At 34.4% G+C, this 27709-nt stretch overlaps 1 protein-coding gene and 1 long non-coding RNA gene across 5 annotated transcripts; one reads left to right on the top strand and one right to left on the bottom strand.

Annotated features, from left to right (window-relative positions):
- Nucleotides 1-838: 838 nt before the first annotated feature.
- On the bottom strand, nucleotides 839-6772 carry LOC141403705 (uncharacterized). The gene is made up of 3 exons (XR_012412882.1): nucleotides 6634-6772; nucleotides 1138-1459; nucleotides 839-977 (listed from the first exon to the last, which is right to left on the bottom strand). It is a non-coding gene; the product is annotated as an uncharacterized lncRNA (long non-coding RNA).
- Nucleotides 6773-15865: 9093 nt separating this feature from the next.
- On the top strand, nucleotides 15866-18104 carry LOC141404192 (uncharacterized). Of its 4 annotated transcripts, none has more exons than XM_073987554.1 (4): nucleotides 15920-16452; nucleotides 16507-16781; nucleotides 16837-16980; nucleotides 17045-18104. In XM_073987554.1, the coding sequence occupies exons 2-4, from the start codon at nucleotides 16516-16518 to the stop codon at nucleotides 17988-17990; spliced, it is 1356 nt and encodes a 451-aa protein (XP_073843655.1). In that variant the 5' UTR covers nucleotides 15920-16452; nucleotides 16507-16515; the 3' UTR covers nucleotides 17991-18104. The 4 variants fall into 4 exon arrangements, with proteins under 4 accessions (XP_073843653.1, XP_073843655.1, XP_073843657.1 ...); XM_073987556.1 differs by having other exon boundaries at nucleotides 15969-16345; nucleotides 17045-18097; XM_073987555.1 differs by having other exon boundaries at nucleotides 15997-16098; nucleotides 16165-16781; nucleotides 17045-18097.
- The last annotated feature ends 9605 nt before the right edge of the window (nucleotides 18105-27709 follow it).

Here is a 27709-nt window from a genome sequence, read left to right as displayed (position 1 = left end):
ATATTTTTTATTCAGTATATTTATTGTTTATTAATATTATTAATGTTTTAATTAGGTTATCAAGTTAATGTTTGCTTGTTAAGTCCAGTTTAAATGTCTGTTGTCGACATTCTCGTGAGCGAGATTATTAATCCTGATAATTAGGCCCATTACATGTCCGATATTAGAAAAGAGCTCTTTTTTTAGTGACATTAGGGTGGGTAGATGTCAGAAACCTAGATCTCGTGATATCGAAATGATTGATTTTGATTATCCTTATTGGATGTTTGTTTTGTATTAGTCCCAAGGACAAAAAGGAAACATTAAACTGATCATTTTATTTGGTCAAAAGACCGTTCGTTTTAAATACCCCTTTTGTTAAACAATCACTATATTGATTTTTTTCTATCTTCAAAAGAGAAACTTTAGCTAATGAAAACAGTTTTTAATTTTATTTTTTTTTTTATTCATAAATTATTTTATTTTATACAAAATTATAATCAACAAAATATTTAATTATTAAGTCCGACATAAATGTTAGTTTTAGAATCAATTAGAATAAAAATGACTTGATGTATTTTTTGGAATCAGAAATCATGATGTGCTAAATTGATTGGAAGGGGGACATGAAGGTGAGGTAAGTGGTGTGGCTGTGTGCGGGATTAGGGGTCATCTGGGAAAGAAGGGCAAAGGTGATCAAGGTAGGGAGGGCGGCTAAGCTGGTCCATGGGCCAGTGGTTAGTATGGATTGTGGTGGTGTCCAGTAGGTGATAGTAGATTGTTCAATGTTGTTCTCCAGTTGTTTATTGTTGATGTTCCTGGGCCAGATGTCGGGATGGGACTCACCCCAAGGGAGTCGACGGAGTTGGCCGGCGCTATCAAGGCATCATTAGGCCGCATCTAAGGGACACATAACAGTATGGCGCCCAAACCAAAGAAACCTTAGTGTTTGTAGACGTTAGGAAGTGTATACCATCGAAACACTTGGAAATAGACCACTAGAAAGAGAAAGAAATAGACCAACATTACAACTTTGCGTCAGGAACAAGCAATTCAGCCGTTTTTGTAGCCATTCTGGACAGGTGCCAGAATCTGATGTACAGAAACTGCTGGAAATGGTTGTTTTTAGACAAGATTTCAGTGATGAAAAGTACATACCAGAATAGGATGTGGCACGGAAATCTGAGGGTTTAACGTTTTGCACAGAATATCCTGGGTAGTAAATTAGATTAGAATCAGATTAAGATTTAATAGTGATCCAGCTTCAAATATTAGGATATCCGCTCTGGAATCAAACTAGAGGTCAGTTGTATTCAAATAGAGGAACTGAAAGCTGTTGACGTCAACGTTCAGAGGCGCATCAGTGCATTTATTAAATCGTGTTTTTTTGTTGTTGTTTGTTTGAATGATCCATCACAGTCCAAAACCATTAAAATAGCCTGAAAACCGCACACACTACTCCTCATCCGAAAATGTCCTCCTAAAAAGATGTATAAATAGATTTGACACTTGATTAAGCGTTTAAAAAAAAAAAAAAAAAAAAAAAAACGACAAACTAGTAGAAAGCAAGAAATTGACTGACGAGAAAATAAAACTTAGGAAAGTGTAATGAGTAGAGAGACTAGGTCCCAAGCAAAAAAGAGAGATAGACCCACTTTATTCGACCTTAATAGAACCATAGATAATTCGGAAGGAAAGAAAACGAAGAAAGAGTCTGAAATGACCGAATCAACCCCAACAGGTGGCATACATTTCAGGGATTTATCCGACACCATAAACGCCAGGACCCCGATTATGGATACACCACGTCCTGCGTTAATGCAGACCGGAACAGAGCAACCACGTAATGTCCCGAACACTGATCAAATCAGGGCTTTAGAGACCTCTGTCCATTCCGTTCAATCGGAGATGGCTGAGATTAAGAAAGCATTAGGAGAGTTATCAATCACGATGCAAAAGATAGCCCAGGGCAACGTCGATCGAGAAAATACCACCGAACAGGTTCCGAACACTACCTCAGCTCAAAATGCACAAAATCAAGACAGCAACAACATTTTGAATCCAGTTCCGGCCAATATAGGGACCAATCAGGACCCACCAACTACTTCTACCAATTCCCAACAAACAAACAATGCTTTTCAGGACAGACCACTCCCTATCGAAGAAACAAAAGGGTTGAACATAATTCGAATAAATAAACTAGGACTAAATTTTGATGGGAGTCCAAATGGTATTGGGGTTGAAGACTTTGTCTTTAGATTGGAGTACTTCCAAAAGCAATATAGGATACCATGGACAGAGATTATTCGTGATTTCCCTCTCTTAGTTTCCGGTAGAGCCGAATCGTGGTTCTGGTTATTCCAGAAGACTAATCAATTTCACGATTGGGAAGATTTGAAATTCTGCCTATTAAGTCAATACCAATCATCTCGATCGAATTTTGAAATTGTCACGGATCTAGCTCAAAGAAAGCAACAGCCAAACGAATCGGTAGACAATTTCTTTCAAACAATGGCTAAAATCAGAACCAAATTGGTTCAACCAATTCCTGAAATCGATATGATAAAGATAATGAAAAAGAATATAAGAGAGAGCATAGGAAGAATTGTTTACCCGATACCGGTTTCCTCAGTTGAGCAACTCCGAATAGAGTGCAATGAGGCTGAGAAGCATTTTTTGAGACGGGAAAACAAACCAACCTTCACAACAGCACGCCCAATCAGACAGGTCAATGAAATTTATGAAGAAATGGACATGAGAGGAGACCAGTCCTATGGGGATGAAGATTTTGAGGTGTCGGCTATTCAATTTAACCGAAACCCAAATCCTCAGCTAATTTGCTGGAATTGTAGGAAGACTGGGCATGGGTTTAGGGAATGCGAAGAAACCACCAGGTCTCTTTTCTGCTACAAGTGTGGCAAACCTGGAACTACAACTCCAAAATGTAGCGTTTGTCAGCAGGGAAACTGCAAGAAGGGCGTCGAGAGAGAAGGGGGCTCACGTCCGAGTTACAACCCCGGAAACTAATGATATCCCATGATAATGATAAACATCATATCAATAACAATAGTGAGATTACACAAACCACTAATGAATCTTCATACGCCCAAGAAAGGCATCTAAAATCGCTTGAGGAGCGTCAGAAAAATTATAACCAAATTAGGGAAAGAATCTTCGGGGAAGTTGAGGTCCCACTGTGCAACAAAAAGGTCCCCAAAGTTCGTCAAAAGTTTGCAGATAAGAGGAAAAAGTTCAAAATGATTATCGAAGCCATAAACAGAACAATTCAAGTTAATGACCCTAGACCTTTTGCCGACGTAGAGATCGAAGGGATCCATTTAAAAGGATTACTGGACTCTGGGGCTTCAGTGAGTCTAATGGGAAAGGGCTGTAGGGAAATTGTAGAGAAGTTAGAAAAAGAAATAAAACCCATCTTCTCCCATGTTAAAACGGCTGCTGGTAGTCAGCACCGGATAATAGGAAAAGTATTTTTAAACATCTCATACAAAGGCGTGGAAAAAGAAATCGAGTTGTATCTCTGCCCTGACTTAGAGCAGGAGATCTACTTGGGGATAAATTTTTGGAAACTATATAATATTGCCCCGGAAGTAGTTAAAGTCGATGAAATGAATGTAGAACAGATACATAATGAAATGGTTGATGGGGAGAACTACAAATTAAACCCCCATGATTTAACTCCACAACAACAACAAAGGCTAGATAAAGTCATCAAAAATTTTAACACATTTGAAGAAAAAGGATTGGGAAAGACTTCCTTAGAGAAGCATTCCATAAAATTAGTTGATGGCGCTGAACCTGTGAAGGATCGATATTACCCCATATCCCCCGCAGTTCAGGCTATCGTATATGATGAAGTGGACAACATGCTTCGGTTAAATGTCATAGAGGAAAGTGAAAGTCCCTGGTCCAACAGGACTACTATAGTTAAAAAACCAGGTAAAAATCGTTTCTGCTTAGATGCCCGAAAACTTAATAAATTAACGATAAAGGACGCGTATCCGCTCCAAAATATAGACGGCATCTTAAGCAGAATCGACGAAACCTATTATATCAGCAGTGTTGATCTAAAATTTGCATTTTGGCAAATTGAATTAGATGATGAAAGCAAAGCATACACAGCGTTTACTGTCCCCGGCCGCCCTTTATATCAATTTAGGGTAATGCCATTCGGCCTTTGTAATGCGGCCCAACGCTTGTGTAGGCTGATGGACAAAGTTATACCATCACACTTGAAAGAGAATGTTTTCATTTATCTGGACGACCTGCTGGTTATATCCAGTGACTTTGACGATCACCTACGTCTTTTAAACGAAGTAGCAGAGTGCCTGAAGAAAGCCAATCTCACTATAGGGCTTAAGAAATCTCAGTTCTGCTTCCGCGAATTGAGGTATTTGGGATTTATAATTGGCGATGGGAAGCTAAAGACAGACCCCGACAAAGTAAAAGCTATTAAAAATATTAAACTACCACAAAGCGCCAGGGAAGTTAGAAGCTTTTTAGGGACAGCGGGATGGTATAGGCGTTTCATTAAAGATTTTGCCACCATCTCCGCACCGCTTACGGATACACTAAAGAAAAGTAAAAAGTTTGTAATATCTGAAGCAGCTATTAAAGCATTCGAAGCATTGAAAAAGGCTTTAACATCCGCTCCAGTTCTTCGCCATCCTGATTTTTCTAAACACTTTTACATCCAATGTGATGCATCAGAATATGGCATTGGAGCGGTGTTATACCAATTAAACGATAAGGGGGAGGAACATCCCATAGCGTTCTATTCCCAAAAATTGAATTCCTGTCAACGCAATTATAGCGTGACAGAAAAAGAATGTCTAGCAGCTGTGATGGCTATCAAAAAGTTTCGACCATATGTCGAACTGATGCCATTCACAGTGATTACAGACCACGCTTCACTAAAATGGTTGATGTCCCTAAAGGATCTAACCGGAAGATTAGCTAGGTGGTCACTGCAACTGCAGGCCTTCAACTTTAATATAGAGCATCGGAAAGGAACCGATAATGTTGTAGCCGATATGCTAAATATGCCGATCACTAAAGAGGACTTTCTAGATTTTGAGACCCTAGAGTTCGAGAGCGAGGAATATTTAGACTTGATCAATACGATTAACGAGAATAAGGATAAATTGCCCGATTTAAAGGTAGAAAACGGGTATGTTTTTAAAAAGTCACTACCCCATGTTACCGAAAATGAGGAGCTCATGTGGAGGTTATGGATCCCTTCCAATCTAACCCAAGAAATAATAAGGAAAGCCCATGATTCGCTCACATCGGCACATGGTGGTATTGTAAAGACCCTGGAACGAGTCAGAAGATTCTTCTATTGGCCTCGGATGACAGTACAAGTGCGAGAATATGTTAGGAACTGTCAGCTGTGCAAGGAAACCAAAGCTAGCAATCAGCATATGATGCCCAGTATAGGGAAAGAGGTGGTAACTGATAGGCCGTTCCAAAAGCTGTACATTGATTTCCTAGGAAAATATCCTAGGTCAAAGAAGGGTAATACATACATCTTCATCGTTGTGGATCACTTCACCAAATTCACCTTCCTCAAAGCTATGAGAGAGGCAACCACAGGAAACGTAGTCAGATTCCTCCTCGATGAAATTTTTCATAAATTTGGTGTTCCTGAAGTGATCCACAGCGATAATGGTGCACAATTTACCTCCAAAAACTTTGAAGAATTGATGGACACCTACCAGATAAACCACATGAAAACGGCCATATATTCACCACAGTCAAACGCGTCGGAACGTGTTAACCAGTCGGTGATTAATGCCATTCGGACATATCTCGATAAAGACCACCGAGATTGGGATATGTATTTATCCGAAATAGAATGTGCATTAAGAAATTCTATACATACTTCGACTGGTGTGACACCGTTCTTCGCGTTGTTTGGCTTTCATATGTATTCAAGTGGTTGTGATTATAACCTTGCAAGAAAGCTAAAGTCCTTAACCGACCATGAACTCAACGGTTTAGATAGACCAAATAAACTAGAACTTCTAAGAGATAAGATTAAAAACCATTTGCACCAAGCGTACAAAAAAAGTTCTGAAAAGTATAATAAACGAGCACGGGTGGTAAAATTTCGACCTGGACAGGAAGTGTACAGGCGAAATACAGTCCTATCCGACTTTTCTAAAAACATAAACTCAAAATTCTGCAAGAAATTTTTAAAGGCTCGAATCGTTAAACCCGTTGGACAAAATATGTATGAGTTAGAGAATATGCAAGGGAAATCTATCGGTATATACCATGTCAAGGACATAAAGTATTAGTGCAATATAGAAACAAGATCTGTGATAGACAAGTGCAATATTAGATTTAAGTTAGCTTTAATTATATGTCGTGCTTGTCCCATCCATAGATTTACTTCTATAGTGCAATACAATACTACGTCTGTGATATATGCCAATGTACTTGATTTTAAGTCCAAATCAGTAATAATTTCCCTTCATTTTATACCATACCTCGTAATTATATCTCTACTCCAGAATTATACTAGCTTTTTGATTATACCAGTTGTAATTTTACACCCTAGCTTTTATTTATATGTATATATTATATTTCCCTACCCTATCTCGTAATTATACGCTCTATATAAGAACTTACGCGATAGTCCACATCCATCGAAGAGAGCAATTAGGTTCCCAATCGTTCTCAAGTCCATACCGGACAACCTAGAATGAGACACAAAGTAAGGACTTATATGATGGACCTTGAACACTATACTTCCCTAATGCCAAATTATGTCCTTAGCCCGGCTGAATCTCAGGGCGTGAGAGTTCCCCACGTTGGGTTTAATCAACGACATCACATAACCCATAGCCCCCGCACACCAGTCCTGACTGCATGCTTGGTCAGCCCTGGAGTTTTGTTGCGGTGCCTCACAGAAACAAAGTCCCAAATCCGAGGGCGAAAAAAAATTTTGCGTGGAGGGGCCTTAGGGTGTAGCCTTTTTCGCCTGCATGGCGGCTACGAACCATGAGATTCCACCAGCTCCCATTATGCGGTAGAGTTGGGGGAGCCAGTGGTAACTACAGTGAACACTCCCGGGATGGCAGGCCACTGTAATGCCTTTCATGACCTGCCGTGTTCACATTTTTGTTGTTTTTTTGTGTATTGGGGGGAGTTAATTTTTTTTCCCAAAAATTTTGTGTGTTGAGGGTTTTTGTTTTTATCGTTGGGGTGTCCATTTTTTTGTTATACACCCTTTGGAGTAAAATTAAGGGCAACTGGATTGTCATGCCTTCAATCCGTTGCCCAAATTAAACACAAGCGAAGCCGCCACATGTGAAATACAGAAAACACAAGTATCGAACCACTGGTATGGCAAAATAAGCCAAGGGAATATTAGCCATCCCAGAGGGAGATCTTGATTGTTTCCTGTAGTCCATCATTGGGGGCTGCACCTAAAAAAACAAAGGCTGAAAAGAAAAAACAAATATTAATTAATAATAGAAGAAAAAAACAAAAAAAATTGGAACGATACCGCCAGTCAACTTATGCGTGTTTTTTCTTTTTGTTGTTTATCTCTGGTTTTGACATTTTGATCAAGTGGAGAATTTACAATCTCCAATTTTAGGCAGTGTTCTGAATGCTAGTTGAACCCGTGTTGCCAAAACAAATATGACTGAGAATTTTAGGAAACGGTTTTATCGGCCTAAAATGTGCACAAACTAAGGTGGCACTCTCTTAAAACAAGTCCGGCGAAAATTAGGGCTCAAATGTTGCAAAGGTTTTTTTTGCTAATTAATTGAGAGGGGGACGACTGGTGGTAGGAAAAGGGACAAATCTAGTGGGTTTGCAAGATGTCGAGTAATGGAAAGGAGCCATTTTTACGACCGAACCTATAAAAGAGAGCATTTTCAGAAAAAGGTTCAGTTGTTTAGTGGTGTTGAGCAAATTAACCTATCCGTGTAATTAAGAGCGTTTTAAACAATAAAAGTGAACGTTTTTTAATAAGATATCTAGAACATTTTTAATATATCAAAGGTAAAAATTTAATGACAGTACGTGAAAATAAAAGGAAAAGGTGTTAACATTATGTTTAAATAATTAGGTGACGAGGAGAAATTTAATAGAATAGAGTGGTGACGTGGTGTTCGAGCCGTGTGAATTTACCTAAACCGACAAACAAAAAAAGGTACGAGCGTTAAGTGCTAAAAATATAAAAAAATATGATAATTAAAATTAGTTAATTTTTTTCCTTTTTTTGTGGGTTCGGCAGGTCGGTGTCAGGTTGGAGCACATAACGTTATCTTGTGGTCGATAGTGTCACTAACTCTGGAACATAAGGTAGGAACACAGTATTGCCAATCATCATTGAAAATAAGTGTTACCTAATACCATCTGTGGGCAAAACCCAAAACTAAGAATTAAATCTCCGCTCGTGGAATCCTAGCCCAGCACCCTAATCAATTTATTCGAGACACCCAAATTAATTGTTATACCCTGAAGTCTCCAATTCATTTCTTGCCAACACCGTGGTCTGAAATCGTCATAAAACGACGTAAAACTATACCAAGCTAATTGATGGTGGAAATTTGTTCTCGAAACAGGTAGTTGTCGAGAAGTAATGAGGATACTACTTTGTGAGACGTATAAACGTATTGTGGTCATTATATGACCCCAAGGATGAATCTTTGCCCAGTTAAAATCTTAAAAGAAAATATTAAACCCTTTACTTTTTTATTTATTATTCAAACTTTTATCTGACATAACATATCTTTAATTATTTATTCTGCTTGTTTAGTATATTATATTTTTTATTCAGTATATTTATTGTTTATTAATATTATTAATGTTTTAATTAGGTTATCAAGTTAATGTTTGCTTGTTAAGTCCAGTTTAAATGTCTGTTGTCGACATTCTCGTGAGCGAGATTATTAATCCTGATAATTAGGCCCATTACATGTCCGATATTAGAAAAGAGCTCTTTTTTTAGTGACATTAGGGTGGGTAGATGTCAGAAACCTAGATCTCGTGATATCGAAATGATTGATTTTGATTATCCTTATTGGATGTTTGTTTTGTATTAGTCCCAAGGACAAAAAGGAAACATTAAACTGATCATTTTATTTGGTCAAAAGACCGTTCGTTTTAAATACCCCTTTTGTTAAACAATCACTATATTGATTTTTTTCTATCTTCAAAAGAGAAACTTTAGCTAATGAAAACAGTTTTTAATTTTATTTTTTTTTTATTCATAAATTATTTTATTTTATACAAAATTATAATCAACAAAATATTTAATTATTAAGTCCGACATAAATGTTAGTTTTAGAATCAATTAGAATAAAAATGACTTGATGTATTTTTTGGAATCAGAAATCATGATGTGCTAAATTGATTGGAAGGGGGACATGAAGGTGAGGTAAGTGGTGTGGCTGTGTGCGGGATTAGGGGTCATCTGGGAAAGAAGGGCAAAGGTGATCAAGGTAGGGAGGGCGGCTAAGCTGGTCCATGGGCCAGTGGTTAGTATGGATTGTGGTGGTGTCCAGTAGGTGATAGTAGATTGTTCAATGTTGTTCTCCAGTTGTTTATTGTTGATGTTCCTGGGCCAGATGTCGGGATGGGACTCACCCCAAGGGAGTCGACGGAGTTGGCCGGCGCTATCAAGGCATCATTAGGCCGCATCTAAGGGACACATAACAAACTGTCTTGTCATGTATACACGCAGGGTTAGCTTAAAGCTGGTTATACCCCGTTTGCAATTAACCTGATTAATCCACTGGGCTTGGGTTCCAAATGTCAATTACATAGCGTAATGCCAAGTTTATACTATGTTTACATTTACGAAATCCTCTTGATTTCAACTGCTAATTCCATTGCTCAAACGTCAAATGAAATCCAATCGATTTCAGATGAGTTTTCATTTGACGTATACACAATGGATTGTCAGATGAAATTGAGTGGATTTCGTAAATGTAAACATAGTATAACACTTGCGCTCCAAAATCCACTGGATTTCACGAAATCCTGAAATACACCCCGGCATTTACATTTATTTTTTGTTGATTTCAAACATATCACAATAATCAAGGTTGATGCATATGCGCAGCTGATCGAACATTAATTTGCAAAACAAGTTGTAGATTGAATTATACAACGGTTACACTACAGCTTTTTGCCGGGTTAACCCACTTCACGAGGATTTAATTGCTTAATCTGGTCAAATCTGACCGGATTTGCCATACAAAAATTAAATCCTCTCACGACTGGGTTTATTTTAAATCCGGCACAAATCCACCAAAAATACAGTGTTGTATTCGGTATTTGTGCAAAAAATCCAACTCTACTCAAAAAGTACCAAAAGTTGCAACTGTTTTTGCAACAGAGTTTGTCGTGCTTTACACGTTTACGATTGGTCGTATGAGATTTTATGGAGTTAATAAATCTAAAGTTATTTGAAAATCATGAAATTATTTATTTTTTTACATTAGACACCTCTCACGGTGCTTTTGAAACAAATTTAAATGGAAGGTGCTTACACCTGGGAAGTTTATGCGGATTCTGAAACTACAATGTTCATAGGTGAGAAAAATAAAAAAAACTAAAAAAATCGCCGGAGCGCTTTTTGAAAAAATCGCAATTCAAATAGACATTTTTAGGGTTTGTTTAGGTTTTTGCGATTTTGCTTGGAAACCGCAAGTCGTATTAAAATGGGAATAAAGGAAATGTTGTAGCTATGAAAATTCTCTACAAGATTGGCCTTTAAGGTATTTTCGTAGGTTTTACCATTTTTGAGATATTGGAGTTCAAATTGGGACAATGCACTGACTGTATCGCCCCCTTATAAGAAAATGTCATGAAGGGTACGCCTTAACTAACTTTTAATGAAAACCGCTTACACAGGGGACATTTTTGTGAATTCTGCAACTGCAATGTTCACAGATGAGAAAAATCCAAAAACAAGAAAAAATCGCTGTAGGGATTTTTAAATAAATCGCGGTCAAAATTCACATTTTTAGGTGTTTTTTAGGTTTTCGCGATTTTGCTTGGAAACCGCAAGTCCAATCGAAATGGAGCTAAAGAAAATGTTGTAGCTGTGAAAATTCTCTGCAGGATTGACGTTTATGATTTGTTCTCAGGCTGTACCATTTTTTAGATAAAGAAGCTTAGTTTACAATTTTAGGTTTTTTGGTTGGGGTTTCGCGATTTTGCTTGAATAGGGCAAGTCTTATCGGCATGGGACCTGAGAAAATCTTATAGCTGTGAAAATTCTCTACAAGACTGGCTTATCTAATTTTTCCTAGGTTGTACCATTTTTTTAGATATATAAGTTTAAGTTGGGAAATTACAGTCATGACATTGTTTTATAAGGAGACGATACAGAATTGAATTGAATTTGAATTGTCCCAATTTCAACTTCTATATCTCAAAAGTTGTAAAACCTATGAAAATATCATTAAGGTCAATCTTGTAGAGAATTTTGATAGCTACAACATTTCCTTTATTCCCATTTTGATACGACTTGCGGTTTCTAAGCAAAATCGCAAAAACCAAAACAAACCCTAAAAATGTGAACTTGAATAGCGATTTATTTAAAAAGCGCTCCGGCGATTTTTTTAGTTTTTTGATTTTTCTCATCCATGAACATTGTAGTTTCAGAATCCGCAAAAACTTCCCAAGTGTAAGCACCTTCCATTTAAATTTAATTCAAGAGCACCGTGCTCTTTTAACAAAAAGTACGATTGATACCATGATACAACAATGTATCCCTGTGTGTAAAATATACCAATATGAGCAAAGAGGGGACGATATCTCATACGAGAAATTGTAAAAGTGTAACACACGACTTTATTAGTTATTTTGTATGTATACGTAAACAAACATCAGCTGACAGCTAAGTGTAACCAGCAAAGATTAACCCACTGGATCTATTAAACCCATGCATGTGAACCGACAACTAATCTCAACAATTAAAAAGCGCAAAATATCTTACCTTGGACACATATTACGAAATAACAAATACAAAACACTACAAACAATACTTAAGGCAAAAATTGAAGGAAAACGTGGAAGAGGTAGGAGAGAAACAACGTGGCTCAAAAATATCCTGACATGGACTGGCTATAATGATGAATACACACTTTTACATGCCGCTAAGAACAGGGAGCTGAACATCATTGTGTAACAACAAATAATTATAAATATGTATTTAATATTATGCATATATGTAGCATTGAAATATTATTGTACGATCACCAATATAATAACGGATGAGTAAATAAAGAAGAAGGGTTAACCTTCAGTAGTGTAACCGGGGTATTACTCATTTTTGCTGTTACCGACAAAAATTGGTGAAATTAAATCGCAAAATTATGTCTAAAAACATAAAGAAAAGTTGGCATCACGTTTGTGTCGGTAGAGGTTAGCCGACATGTCGACTATGACCAGCAAATGTTTGCATCCGCGGATGCAGTTGTATCACTACATGTGTACGGTACATTTGCCGTTGGAGTACATCTTTTCCTATGAATTCACTTATGAATTTTACAAGAGAGCGCGCAGCTAGGATGCGCTCCATTTTGCTTCCACAGCACACAGCTAGGATGCACTCCATTTTCGATCCAAATCACAAATTTGTATGTAGTCTTTTGGATTGAATTTCAAGGCACTCTTCGGATTGCATTTTTAATCAGTCCAAGGATGCAATTAAAATGCAAGCCATTGCGAAATATCCCAAAATAAATAAAATGCATTTATTATTTGTAATTTTTCTATGATGTTATTTTTCGGCTTAAGGTCAGTAAAAAGCGTTGTTTATTTTTGATGATTTTCTTTATTTATTCCGATATTTCGATTGACATCGTCAATCATCTTCAAGGAAACTATAAAAATACAAATATTACAATATTTAAAACACAAAACGAATATTTAAAACACAAAAATTATTACTTCGTTGAGAAAAGCTGTTGGTTTCTTTCACCGTTTGTGCTAAACTAACTTTTTTGACGTGTGTGCTTTTGTACTAAGTTTCTGTACAGGTGTGCACAGTGGTCTGTATCGCTTTTATAGTTCATTCTAATGTCATTTGGTAATTTAATTATATGTAGCATTTCTAAAGTAAATCGTCGTTTGTAGTTGTTTTCTTGTGTCAATATGTCAACTTCATTAAAATTTGGCTTATGTCCCGTCAAAGTGCAATGTGCTGCTAAGGCCGTCTTTTGCTCCATAGGCTTGTCCGTTTTTTGATCCGACTTATGTCCGGAAAGTCTAGTTTTTAATTTTGTTTTTGTTGTACCAGCATATACCTTTTGGCATATGTTGGTTCCGTCCCCCTTACATTTAATTTTGTATACTACATTGCACTTGTTTTCCTTTTTTATCCTACATTTCGTTTTGCTAAATAAATTATTGACATTATTGTTGGTTCTTAATGCTAATTGGTAACGGTCCTTATTGTAAATATTGGAATTGCAGAATCTTTCAGAGAGGCCAGGTACATATGTTATTGCTTTGTAAACTTTTTCCGCTTTATCTCCTTTTTCAGTTTCTCGATTTATTTTGGTGTGTTTCATTAAGTCTTCGATTGTTTTTTGTGGAAAATCATTTTTGGCTAATATTTGATATATTTTCTGTTCATTTTCTTTGCGGAAACTTTGATCGCTTATTTTCATTACTCTATTAATAAAGTTTATAGCCGTATTTATTTTGACTCGTCTTGGGTGTTTAGAGTAGAAATTTATTTGTCGTCCTGTTACTGTGGGCTTTTGGTACCAGTTTAACAATATTTGATTTCTTTAACGAATTATTATTGCGTCCAAATACGGCAGTTTTTGATTTTCTTCCAATTCATGAGTGAATTGTATATTTTTGTCAAAAGAGTTTAAGGTATTTAATGTATTGTCGATTTCTGATTTCTTCACTATGCAGAAGAGGTCGTCAACGTCTTTTGTTAGTAATCTGGGTTTATTCGTCAGTTTTTCTATTGAAGCGTCTAATAATTCCTCCATTACTATGTCAGCAATAATCGGTGACGCCGGTGATCCCATTGGAAGTCCTTTTCGTTGCTCATACACCTTGTCATCATATACGAAATACCTTGAGTCTTTGATACAAAGAGTCAATATTTCCATAAAAATGTCCTTTGGTATGCTGGTATGTTCGCTAATAATACTCCATTTTTCCGAAATTGTCCTTATTGCTATTTGTGTAAAACAAGAACAGAAAGAACTTTATTATATAAACACAAATTAAAAAAGTTTCCATTAAATTCAATCACATTTGAGCTTAAGGCCTGGGTACATAAGCTGCTTTGCCTGGTTGCCTTGCTTTCCTGCTTCATTTTTGACATAATAAAAATAAAAGAATAAAGAAGGTCGAGCAAATTTCGAACTAGGTTGCCGTTTCTTTTTTATTCTTTTATCAGAAGCAAGCAAGGCAACCAGGCGAGGCAGCTTATGTACGTAGGCCTTTACTTCTTCGGTTCTCGATTTAATCCATGCGCATCTGATTTTCTTTCACTATCCTAAAGTTGTTTTATGTTGCCTTCCCATCACTAGTTCAGCTTTCGACATGGACTTCAACTCCACTCCATTAAAAATTTCCGTTTCGTGAATTACCGCAAAAATGTTCGCAGCATAAGTTGTTATTTCATTATTTTATAACAAATTCTCCGAAATGTATACACTCTTGTTTGTCTTTTGAAGAAATGTGTAGGGATCAACCAACTGGTTTTTTTCTGCAGGGATCTCTACAGCAACTACTTATAAAATGTATCGAACGGAGTGCATTTTTCATAACTCTGTTGCACTACATCGAAAGATGTTGTGAAATCATAACTCCAATTGCACAACTTCCAAAATTTTTTGCTGGGTATTATTTACAAAATTAAAAAAACTGTAAACACAAAAACAAACAGAAGCGGAAAAATAAAAAAAATATTAAATAAAAATAAAATGGATGTAGCTTTAATTTAATATAAATTGTAAACAACATATTTAATAGCAATTTTCAGATTATTTTGTGCAGTATTCCATTCTATTTTAAATTTCCAAGCATTTCTTTTTGCAAATTCGCGTATGTATACGTAAACAAAGATCAGCTGACTGGCATCTTATATCATTTTAGACTGGTCTAACCAACTAGGATTTGAAAGTTGGATTTAAAAATCGAATCGATTTAAAATGACTAGTCTAAACGGGCTATAATGGAATTGACATTGGAAGCAATTTTTAAGTGAGAGATTGAGAGAGGAAAGAGAGCGAAAATGGCTTTCTTTTCTACCACAGGTTACCAGACAAATTTCAGCAGGTAAAAAATTGCAGAATTGATTTTTCGACTTTTGTTTGACGATTATTTCACAATGAAAAAGAAAATGGACGAAAAACAGAAGAAAATGTCGAACACTGACAAAACTAAATTAAAAACTGTGAAATAAAAGACGAAAATTGATATTTTATGTTTCTTTTTGACATTGCTGCCAGATCTACCATTTTTCCGTTCCTTTACTTTTCTGTCCATGAGAGAGCAATTTTGACACTTTTCTCTTTTACCACTCTTACCATTAAAAATGTAAAGGAACAAAGCTATAATTTGCAGATCGATCTGATGATATCATCATAATAGATTGTTTATATTAAAGCTTTTTGCTGATTTAATCTTCTTTATTAGGTTTTATTTGAGGTATACGTAATGGAATTGACATTTGAAACCCAATGGGTCTATTATATGCTGTTTATATTAGAGCTTTTTGCAGGGTTAACCTTCTTTATAAAGATTTGTTTGATATATAAGCAATGGAATTGACATTTAAAACCCAGTCGGTTTGTTAAATCTGGTTATATATAAACGGGGTATTAAATCCGGTTATATATAAACATACTATTAGAAAAAAAGAAAACAACAGCTGTTTTTCCACGATTGTTTGCGATTTGTAGAACCCTTCTTCAGGTAGACTTTTTCGATTTGGTTAACCCTTTGTATTTTGTTTTGATCCTGATTATCCTGCATTGTTGTACTATGAGATGATTTGTATGATTTGTGTTCTCATATTAACAACAATTAATACAAAATTAAGTCATGAACGGCCGTGCATTTAGAATGGCTATGTGCATTTAGAGCTAAAAAGTAATAAAGTGAAGTCCAATCGGATTAATTCAATGATTACAGAGTTTAACCAAGGATATGTTCCAGAAATTGCACGTCTTCTTCGCAGAGGAAGAAATCGGAAAAACTGAATGAATGGCTGTGTGCCTTTAGATATTTTTGCTGAAATTTATTATTTAACTAACGCAAAGTCGTAACAAAGTAAACAAAATCAAGAAGCTGCTGAATTTTATTTCGTAAATCCGAGCGGATCAATTGGAAACATTAGGCAAGTTCTAAATATCAGTGCATTACAATTAAATTGAAATCGAGGCCCGGAGTAATAAATGTGTTCTTCGCAGAATGGGAACACATTGACGTCACATTTGGCCAATAGTATGTTTAACTTTCTATCTATTCTGGATATTGAATGACATTGCTGTTCTCTAGATTGTAAAAATGGACTACAATTTACACAAAATCTGCCGCATATGTTTAAAGGAAGGTATTCCATGTACATCTATATACAGCACGGAATTTAGTATGATGCCATCTAGCATGATGATGATGTGTGCCAAAATACGTGTCTACAAAAAAGATGGTCTGCCTGAAGTCATTTGTAATAATTGTATCTATCGTCTTGGTGTGGCCTATCATTTTAAACAGGAGTGTGAAAACTCTGATATTAGGTTAAGGCAATATTTAGGACTGCCAGATAGATATGGGTAAGTAGTTTTAATATATGAATTTAAAAGATTAATATAAAATTATATTTGGTAGAGTATGTGATGCAGAGACAAATACTGAATCAAATTGGTCAACTTTGGAAGCGAATAACAAAACTCATGGCTATACAACGGGGAACTCAACGGACTCGGATGATGATGATGAAGAAGAGGGTAGCAAAAGTCCTAAAAAGAAAAGGTAAGTGGAGAGTGTTACATTTGTATTTTTAACGAACAAATATTTTATTTATTTATGTTTTTAGTAAACGACGTTCCCGCTATCAGCGAAAGCCACCCGAAGAACACAAGAAACGTGGCCCAAAGCCTTTACCCAAACTGCCACACACCTGCTATGAATGTAATAAAACCTTTAAATGCGCTGCCCAATTGCAGACTCACATAAGAATCCATACGGGAGAGAAACCTTTCGGCTGTGCCTATTGTCCGCGACGTTTTGTACAAAAATACAATCTACACATACATGAACGTACTCACACCGGCTATAAACCATTTCAATGTGAAGTGTGCTCCAAGCAATTCTCCGCCTTGGGTAATTTTCAAGCTCATCTCAAAATACACAGTGGTGTGCGGGATCAACATTGTCCGGTTTGTCAAAAATCTTTCTATACTGCCGGAGATCTTTCCAAGCATATGATAACACATACAGGTATAAAAAATCATCATTGTGATGTGTGCGGTAAGGCTTTTAGTCGTCATCGTGATATGCAGGCTCATAAAAGGAAATTCCATGAAATGCCAACGAATCTCAACCAGAAACGTAGTGATGATGAAGATGAGGAGATTGTTGTTAACTTACCTATGGTGGGACAAACGATAGCTCCAACGCCATTGGCAGCCGCGGCACCACTACCTCCACCTCCAGCAGCACCACACATGGCGATGGCATCACATCATCATCATCACTATCATAATTCGCATATGGCTGCAACAACTGGATTAGGACCGCCACCACCACCACCCCACCCTCATTCTCATCATGAGAGTTTACATATGCATCATCTGGGCTTGAATGCTGCTGCTACTTTACAAACAAATCCTGCTGCTGGTGGTATGATGGGTATAATGGGTCCACCTCCTCCACCAACCCACCATGCAACACATACAGGTGCACCACCACCCCATACTTTGTCTACAACTGGACCTCAGACCCTTACCTCAATGATGACACAGAGACTACATCCGTATTAGAAGAAAAAATATATTTTTTTTAGCAAATTTGTACATACAATCCTATTATTGTTAATTTAAGAAATAAAATTAATTTCAATAGAATAATGGTTTCAAAAAAAAAAAAACCTAGAAGCACCCTTTCCCTTCACAAAGGGTCAACTGAAGCACACTTTCTTTCAGAAAGGGTCTATAAAGAGCCCGCTTTCTTTCAGAAAGGTTATAGACCCTTTCTTTCTTTCAGAAGGGGTCTATAGAAGCGCGCTTTTTTTCAGAAAGGATCTATAGAAGGCCGCTTTCTTTCAGAAAGGACCTATATAAGCACCCTTTCGTTCAGAAAGGGTCTATAGAAGCCCGCTTTCTTTCAGAAAGGGTCTATTGAAGCTCGCTTTCTTTCAGAAAGGGTCTATAGAAGCCCGCTTTCATTCAGAGAGGGTCTACATAGGCCCCTTTCATTCAGAAAGGGCCTATATAGGCCCCTTTCATTCAGAAAGGGTCTATAGAAGCGCGCTTTCGTTCAGAAAGGGTCTACAGAAGCCCACTTTCTTTCAGAAAGGGTCTATAGAAGCCAGCTTTCATTCAGAAAGGGTCTACATAGGCCCCTTTCATTCAGAAAGGGTCTATTGAAGCCCGCTTTCTTTCAGAAAGGGTCTATAGAAGCCCGCTTTCATTCAGAAAGGGTCTATAGAAGCGCGCTTTCTTTCAATAAGGGTCTTTAGAAGCCCACTTTCTTTCAGAAAGGGTCTATTGAAGCCCGCTTTCTTTCAGAAAGGGTCTATAGAAGCCCGCTTTCATTCAGAAAGGGTCTACATAGGCCCCTTTCATTCAGAAAGGGCCTATATAGGCCCCTTCAATTCAGAAAGGGTCTATAGAAGCGCGCTTTTTTTCAAAAAGTATCTATAGAAGGCCGCTCTCTTTCAGAAAGGACCTATATAAGCACCCTTTCGTTCAGAAAGGGTCTATAGAAGCCCGCTTTCTTTCAGAAAGGGTCTATAGAAGCCTGCTTTTTTCAGAGAGGGTCTATAGAAGCCCGCTATCATTCAGAAAGGGTCTATATAGGACTCTTTCATTCAGAAAGGGTCTATAGAAGCGCGCTTTCTTTCAGAAAGGGTCTATAGAAGGCCGTCTTCTTTCAGAAAGGCCTATATAGGCCGCCTTGCATTCAGAAAGGGTCTATAGAAGCCCGCTTTCTTTCAGAAAGGGTCTATTGAAGCTCGCTTTCTTTCAGAAAGGGTCTATAGAAGCCCGCTTTCATTCAGAGAGGGTCTACATAGGCCCCTTTCATTCAGAAAGGGCCTATATAGGCCCCTTTCATTCAGAAAGGGTCTATAGAAGCGCGCTTTTGTTCAGAAAGGGTCTACAGAAGCCCACTTTCTTTCAGAAAGGGTCTATTGAAGCCCGCATTCTTTCAGAAAGGGTCTATAGAAGCCAGTTTTCATTCAGAAAGGGTCTACAAAGGCCCCTTTCATTCAGAAAGGGTCTATAGAAGCGCGCTTTCTTTCAATAATTGTCTTTAGAAGCCCACTTTCTTTCAGAAAGGGTCTATTGAAGCCCGCTTTCTTTCAGAAAGGGTCTATAGAAGCCCGCTTTCATTCAGAAAGGGTCTACATAGGCCCCTTTCATTCAGAAAGGGCCTATATAGGCCCTTCAATTCAGAAAGGGTCTATAGAAGCGCGCTTTTTTTCAAAAAGTATATATAGAAGGCCGCTCTCTTTCAGAAAGGACCTATATAAGCACCCTTTCGTTCAGAAAGGGTCAATAGAAGCCCGCTTTCTTTCAGAAAGGGTCTATAGAAGCCTGCTTTTTTCAGAGAGGGTCTATAGAAGCCCGCTATCATTCAGAAAGGGTCTATATAGGACTCTTTCATTCAGAAAGGGTCTATAGAAGCGCGCTTTCTTTCAGAAAGGGTCTATAGAAGGCCGTTTTCTTTCAGAAAGGCCTATATAGGCCCCCTTTCATTCAGAAAGGGTCTATAGAAGCCCGCTTCATTTTATAAATGGTCTATAGAAGCCGGCTTTCTTTCAGAAAGGGTCTATATAGGCCCGCTTTCATTCAGAAAGGGTCTATAGAAGGCCGCTTTCTTTCAGAAAGGGTTAATAGAAGCCCGCTTTCTTTTAGAAAGGGTCTATAGAAGCTCGATTTCATTCAGAAAGGGTCTATATAGGCCCCTTTCGTTCAGAAAGGGTCTATATAGGTCCCTTTCGTTCAGAAAGGGTCTATAAAAGCCCGCTTTCTTTCAGAAAGGTTCTATAGAAGCCCGCATTCTCTTAGAAATGGTCTTTAGAATCTCGCTTTCTCTCAACAAATTTTCTATAGAAGTCCGCTTTCTTTCAGAAAGGGTCTATGGAGGCCCTCTTTATTTTAGAATGGTTCTTTAGAAGCACGCTTTCTTTCAGAAAGTGTCTATGGAAGCACTCTTTCATTCAGAAAGGGTCTATAGAAGCACTCGTATTTGAGAAAGGCTCTATAAAAGCACACTTTCTTTAAGAAAGGGTCTATGAAGGTATCCTTTGATTCTAAAAAGGCAACCTTTTTTAATAACGTTCTAAAAAGCATAATTTTTCTTCCTGTCTCTCAATGCTGGAAAATGCTAAATATATTCTTCCACATTCCATTCCCTTCTGCCTTGTTACAGCAATTAAACGTTTAATTAATAGGTTATGAAAATAATTTTTATTATTTGTTTTAATAATAATTTTCTTTTTATTATTTTTTTTTTATTTTTTGGTTGCATTTTTTTCTTGTTTGTCGAAACTTATTTTTTTTTTTGTATATAATATTTTAATTATTATTCACTTAATTAAACCTTGGTCACAGACATGTATTTTTTTGCTGTTGCTGCTCACTTATCGCTCTCATTTCTTTACACTTTGAATAGATTTTATGTTTGTTTTTATTTCCTTTTTTCATCAAAGAATTCACAATTAAAATATCAATATTTATTTTTTCAGCATTATTTGTTGTTTTATAAAATACAATTATTTTAATCAATTTTTTTTGTTTAAATTATGTATGTAAGTGAAAAGTGTTTGAAGAAGAAATTTGAAAAACATACATATACATATTTATATAAGTTATATAATATTATACACATAATTTCTTTAAAATCCTTTCTTTGTTCGGGTTTTTGTTTTTTTTTTTTCATAGTCATGAATTAAATTAATTTTAAAATTTTATATTTTGTATGTCTGACAAAATAGTTCACAATTTTGGCTGTTTATATAGGACAAATTAATAATAGACTACATTAATTTACATAGTTATTTTAAAAGGTGCGTTTAAACAAGGCCATTATATAATGATAAAATAAATTATCTCGTTTTATTTTATGTAAAATATGTGAAAACGTGTGTGAAACAAATCGAGATAAATCGATAAATCCCAGTCTAAACGCCCTCTAGGGTTTAATGCAAAATGATTTAATTTTTGTCAATAATTTGCTGAAAGACAGTAGACGGTTTGTAGTAATGCCATGTAGCTTAAGATACATGTCTAAAGCCGAGATTACACAATATGAATATCATAAAGCGGACTGGCCACAGCTCGACTTCCAACAATCATATGGAGGTTACGAAAGCTCTGTTCCTCTACGTGCAAGAATCTTCAAATTTTACCACTTTTTAATCGAAAAGCGTTTCATTACGTCAGAGGCTATACAATTCCTATGGGAGCAGTTTACAACTTTTACCGGTTTTACCATTTCCAAAGTAAAGGAACGGACCAGAAATAATTACAAATGCCGAAGGTACGGTAATGCGAATTTCACCAAGCTGTTTGGAAACCGCGTGGATTTCCATAAACTTTTACACGATTGATTGGTATTTTTATCATCTCAATTTTTGAGGTTATGATCAAAAGAATATTTTGTTATTCCCTTAAAACGAAGAAAATGTGTTTCTCTTTTTGCACTGGAATAAATATAAAATTCTAGCTTGACTTAAGACATCTTACAGACCCTTTCTTGTCTTTCTTTTAACAATTTAATTTTATTAAAGATTCAGATGGTTATAATTTAAACATATTTTTTAGGATATATTTTTTTTAATATTAAGTATTAAATATAAAATGTTTTCACAGTTTTTAGTTACCAATTTAAGGGAGTTTTAATTTGCGTTTTTTTTATTTATAAATACAACAAACATGACATAAACATGTAATAAAAATATACATAGATTTATTTGTTTTTACCAATGGAATAGTGTCAGACATCCATATTAAAACTAGATTTTCGAGAAAATTGTACAAAAGAACACAAATGTAGTTACAAAAAATAATCTAAATTGCATTATTTTTGTTCTTTTATTCACTGATTATTTTTATTCAATACAACTCACCGTTTTTTAATACCTTGCTTTTGCGAATTTCTATCTATTACATGACATATGACATCCATATTATCATTTCTTTCTATTATTAGCACCTTTTTATTTATTATCACACATTCTTCATAATGTTTTTTTATCAACTTTTTTTTGAGGTTAGGTTGGATACCTAACCAAATTTCTTGGTTTGTATTTTTTAAAGTTGGCTGTGTCCGTAAAAAAAGAAAAACAATATATTGCTACAAATAATAGAAAAATAAGTATTAGCATTTAAAAATAATATTATTAATTTTTTCGATGATTTATTTTCGTTAGCAGAAATGTCGAGTGTTTTTCTCAAAAATAAATAAAAAGAAAAAAATAATTTTCTCAGAGAACATATAAAATATTTGTATATAAGAGAAAAATCATTGAAAAAGTCTCAAAAAAGTCATAGAAATCAATTGTCAATGTCGCCTTTCACTACAAGTTGAGGTAATTCGACATGTAACCAAGCCACTTCAAATGCGATACCATTTGACCCAAATAATGCAAAGCCGCATTTACATCAAACATGTTTTTATAAAATGCGTAATTTAGGTTTTCTTTTTGACAAAAATTCACCAAAAAGAAATTTTGAAAAATCCAACCATTGGAAAAAAATTATTAAAAAAAATCCACGCCTTGGAAAAAATTCTTAAAAAAATCCACGCCTTGGAAAAAAATTATTAAAAAAATCCACGCCTTTGGAAAAAAATTATTAAAAAAATCCACGCCTTGGAAAAAAATTATTAAAAAAATCCACGCCTTGGAAAAAAATTATTAAAAAAATCCACGCCTTGGAAAAAGTTCTTAAAATATCAACAACTAGGAAAAAATTATTAAAAAAATCCACGCCTTGGAAAAAATTATTAAAAAAATCCAAGCCTTGGAAAAAATTATTAAAAAAATCCACGCCTTGGAAAAAAAATTATTAAAAAATCCACGCCTTAGAAAAAAATTATTAAAAAAATCCCCGCCTTGGAAAAAAATTATTAAAAAAATCCACGCCTTGGAAAAAAATTATTAAAAAAATCCACGCGTTGGAAAAAAAATTATTAAAAAAAAATCTTGCCTTGGAAAAAAATTCTTAAAAAAATCCACGCCTTGTAACAAAAATTCTTAAAAAAATCCACACCTTGGAAAAAAATTCTTAAAAAAATCCACGCCTTGGAAAAAAATTCTTAAAAAAATCCACGCCTTGGAAAAAAATTATTACAAAAATCCATGCCTTGGAAAAAAATTATTAAAAAAATCCACGCCTTGGAAAAAAAATTATTAAAAAAAATCCTTGCTTTGGAAAAAAATTCTTAAAAAAATCCACGTCTTGGAAAAAAATTATTAAAAAAATCCACGTCTTGGAAAAAAATTATTAAAAAAATGCAGGCCATGGAAAAAAAATTATTAAAAAAATCCACGCCTTGGAAAAAAATTATTAAAAAAAATCCACGCCTTGGTAAAAAATTATTAAAAAAATCCACGCCTTGGACAAAATTATTAAAAAAAATCACGCCTTGGAAAAAAATTATTAAGAAAATCCACGTCTTGGAAAAAAATATTAAAAAAAATTCACGCCTTGGAAAAAATTCTTAAAAAAATCCACGACTTGGAAAAAAATTCTTAAAAAAAATCCACGCCTTGGAAAAAAATTATTAGAAAAATCCACGCCTTGGAAAAAAATTCTTAAAAATATCCACGCCTTGGAAAAAAATTCTTAAAAAAATCCACGCGTTGGAAAAAAATTATTGGAAAAAAATTACTAAAAAATCCACACCTTGGAAAAAAATTATTAAAAAAATCCACGCCTTGGAAAAAAATTATTAAAAAAATCCCTGCCTTGGAAAAAAATTATTAAAAAAATCCCCGCCTGGGAAAAAAATTCTTAAAAAAATCCACGCCTTGGAAAAAAATTATTAAAAAAATCCACGCCTTGGAAAAAAATTATTAAAAAAATCCCTGCCTTGGAAAAAAATTATTAAAAAAATCCCCGCCTTGGAAAAAAATTCTTAAAAAAATCCAAGCCTTGGAAAAAAATTATTAAAAAATCCACGCCTTGGGAAAAAATTATTAAAAAAATCCACGCCTTGGAAAAAAATTCTTAAAAAAATCCACGCCTTGGGAAAAAATTCTTAAAAAATCCACGTTTTGGAAGAAAAAAATTCTTAAAAAATCCACGCCTTGGAAAAAAATTATTAAAAAAATCCACGCATTGGAAAAAATTATTAAAAAACCCACGCCTTGGAAAAAAATTCTTAAAAAAATCCACGCCTTGGAAAAAATTCTTAAAAAAATCCACGCCTAGGAAAAAAATTATTAAAAAAATCCCCGCCTTGGAAAAAAATTCTTAAAAAAATCCACGCCTTGGAAAAATTATTTAAAAAATACACGCCTTGGAAAAAAATTCTTAAAAAAATCCACGCCTTGGAAAAAATTCTTAAAAAAATCCACGCCTTGGAAAAAAATTATTAAAAAAATCCACGCCTTGGAAAAAAATTCTTAAAAAAATCCAAGCCTTGGAAAAAAATTATTAAAAAAATCCACGCCTTGGAAAAATTATTAAAAAAACCCACGCCTTGGAAAAATTATTAAAAAAAATCCACGCCTTGAAAAAAAATTATTAAAAAAATTTACGCCTTGGAAAAAAATTATTAAAAAAATCCACGCCTTGGAAAAAAATTCTTAAAAAAATCCACGCCTTGGAAAAAAATTCTTAAAAAAATCCACGCCTTGGAAAAAAATTCTTAAAAATATCCACGCCTTGGAAAAAAATTCTTAAAAATATGCAGGCCTTGGAAAAAAATTCTTAAAAAAATCCACGCCATGGAAAAAAATTATTAAAAAAATTTACGTCTTGGAAAAAGTTCTTAAAAAATCAACAACTAGGAAAAAATTATTAAAAAAATCCACGCCTTGGAAAAAAATTATTAAAAAAATCCACGCCTTGGAAAAAAAAATATTAAAAAATCCACGCCTTAGAAAAAAATTATAAAAAAAAATCCACGCCTTGGAAAAAGTTCTTAAAATATCAACAACTAGGAAAAAATTATTAAAAAAATCCACGCCTTGGAAAAAAATTATTAAAAAAATCCACGCCTTGGAAAAAAATTATTAAAAAAATCCACGCCTTGGAAAAAAATTATTAAAAAAATCCACGCCTTGGAAAAAATTATTAAAAAAGTCCACGTCTTGGAAAAAAATTCTTAAAAAATCCACGCCTTGGAAAAAGATTCCTAAAAAAATCCACGCCTTGGAAAAAAATTATTAAAAAAATCCACGCCTTGGAAAAAAAATATTAAAAAATCCACGCCTTAGAAAAAAATTATAAAAAAAAATCCACGCCTTGGAAAAAAATTATTAAAAAAATCCACGCCTTGGAAAGAAATTATTAAAAAAATCCACGCCTTGGGAAAAATTATTAAAAAAGTCCACGTCTTGGAAAAAAATTCTTAAAAAATCCACGCCTTGGAAAAAGATTCCTAAAAAATCCACGCCTTGGAAAAAAATTATTAAAAAAATCCACGCCTTGGAAAAAAATTATTAAAAAAATCCACGCCTTGGAAAGAAATTATTAAAAAAATCCACGCCTTGGAAAAAATTATTAAAAAAGTCCACGTCTTGGAAAAAAATTCTTAAAAAATCCACGCCTTGGAAAAAGATTCCTAAAAAAATCCACGGCTTGGAAAAAAATTATTAAAAATATCCACGCCTTGGAAAAAAATTATTAAAAAAAAATTCGAGCCTTGAAAAAAATTCTTAAAAAAATCCACGCCTTGGAAAAAAATTAATAAAAAAAGACCACGTTTTGGAAGAAAAAATTATTAAAAAAATCTACGCCTTGGAAAAAAAATTATTAAAAAAATCCACGCCATGGAAAAAAATTAATAAAAAAATCCACGCATTGGAAAAAAATTATTAAAAAAATCCACGCCTTGGAAAAAAATTATTAAAAAAATCCACGCCTTGGAAAAAAATTATTAAAAAAATCCACGCCTTGGAAAAAAATTATTAAAAAAATCCACGCCTTGGAAAAAAATTCTTAAAAAAATCCACGCCTTGGAAAAAAATTCTTAAAAAAATCCGCGCCTTGGAAAAAAATTATTAAAAAATCCACGCCTTGGAAAAAATTATTAAAAAAATTCAAGCCTTGGAAAAAAATTATTAAAAAAATCCACGCCTTGGAAAAAATTATTAAAAAAATTCAAGCCTTGGAAAAAAAATATTAAAAAAATTTACGTCTTGGAAAAAAATTATTAAAAAAATCCACGCCTTGGAAAAAGTTTTTAAAAAAATCCACGCCTTGGAAAAAAATTCTTAAAAAAATCCACACCTTGGAAAAAAATTATTAAAAAAATTCACGCCTTGGAAAAAATTCTTAAAAAAATCCACGCCTTGGAAAAAAATTATTAAAAAATCCACGCCTTGGAAAAAATTCTTAAAAAAATCCACGCCTTGGAAAAAAATTATTAAAAAAATCCGCGCCTTGGAAAAAAATTATTAAAAAATCCACGCCTTGGAAAAAATTCTTAAAAAAATCCACGCCTTGGAAAAAAATTATTAAAAAAATCCGCGCCTTGGAAAAAAATTATTAAAAAATCCACGCCTTGGAAAAAAATTATTAAAAAAAATCCACGCCTTGCAAAAAATTATTAAAAAATCCACGCCTTGGAAAAAAATTATTAAAGAAATCCACGCCTTGGAAAAAAATTATTAAAAAAATCCACGCCTTGGAAAAAAATTATTAAAAAAATCCACGCCTTGGAAAAAATTATTAAAAAAGTCCACGTCTTGGAAAAAAATTCTTAAAAAATCCACGCCTTGGAAAAAGATTCCTAAAAAAATCCACGCCTTGGAAAAAAATTATTAAAAAAATCCACGCCTTGGAAAAAATTCTTAAAAAAATCCACGCCTTGCAAAAAATTATTAAAAAATCCACGCCTTGGAAAAAATTATTAAAAAAATCCACGCCTTGCAAAAAATTATTAAAAAATCCACGCCTTGGAAAAAATTCTTAAAAAAATCCACGCCTTGCAAAAAATTATTAAAAAATCCACGCCTTGGAAAAAAATTATTAAAAAAATCCACGCCTTGGAAAAAAATTATTAAAAAAATCCACGCCTTGGAAAAAAATTATTAAAAAAATCCACGCCTTGGAAAAAATTATTAAAAAAGTCCACGTCTTGGAAAAAAATTCTTAAAAAATCCACGCCTTGGAAAAAGATTCCTAAAAAAATCCACGCCTTGGAAAAAAATTATTAAAAAAATCCACGCCTTGGAAAAAAAATATTAAAAAATCTACGCCTTGGAAAAATATTCTTAAAAAAATCCACGGCTTGGAAAAAAATTATTAAAAATATCCACGCCTTGGAAAAAAATTATTAAAAAAAATTCGAGCCTTGAAAA

Source organism: Musca autumnalis, unplaced genomic scaffold, assembly GCF_047663935.1.
Source record: "Musca autumnalis isolate F117 unplaced genomic scaffold, ASM4766393v1 scaffold_4, whole genome shotgun sequence".
NCBI lineage: Eukaryota > Metazoa > Arthropoda > Insecta > Diptera > Muscidae > Musca > Musca autumnalis.
The sequence above is the reverse complement of the archived record's forward strand: the minus strand, read 5'-3'. Positions and strand labels throughout refer to the sequence as shown.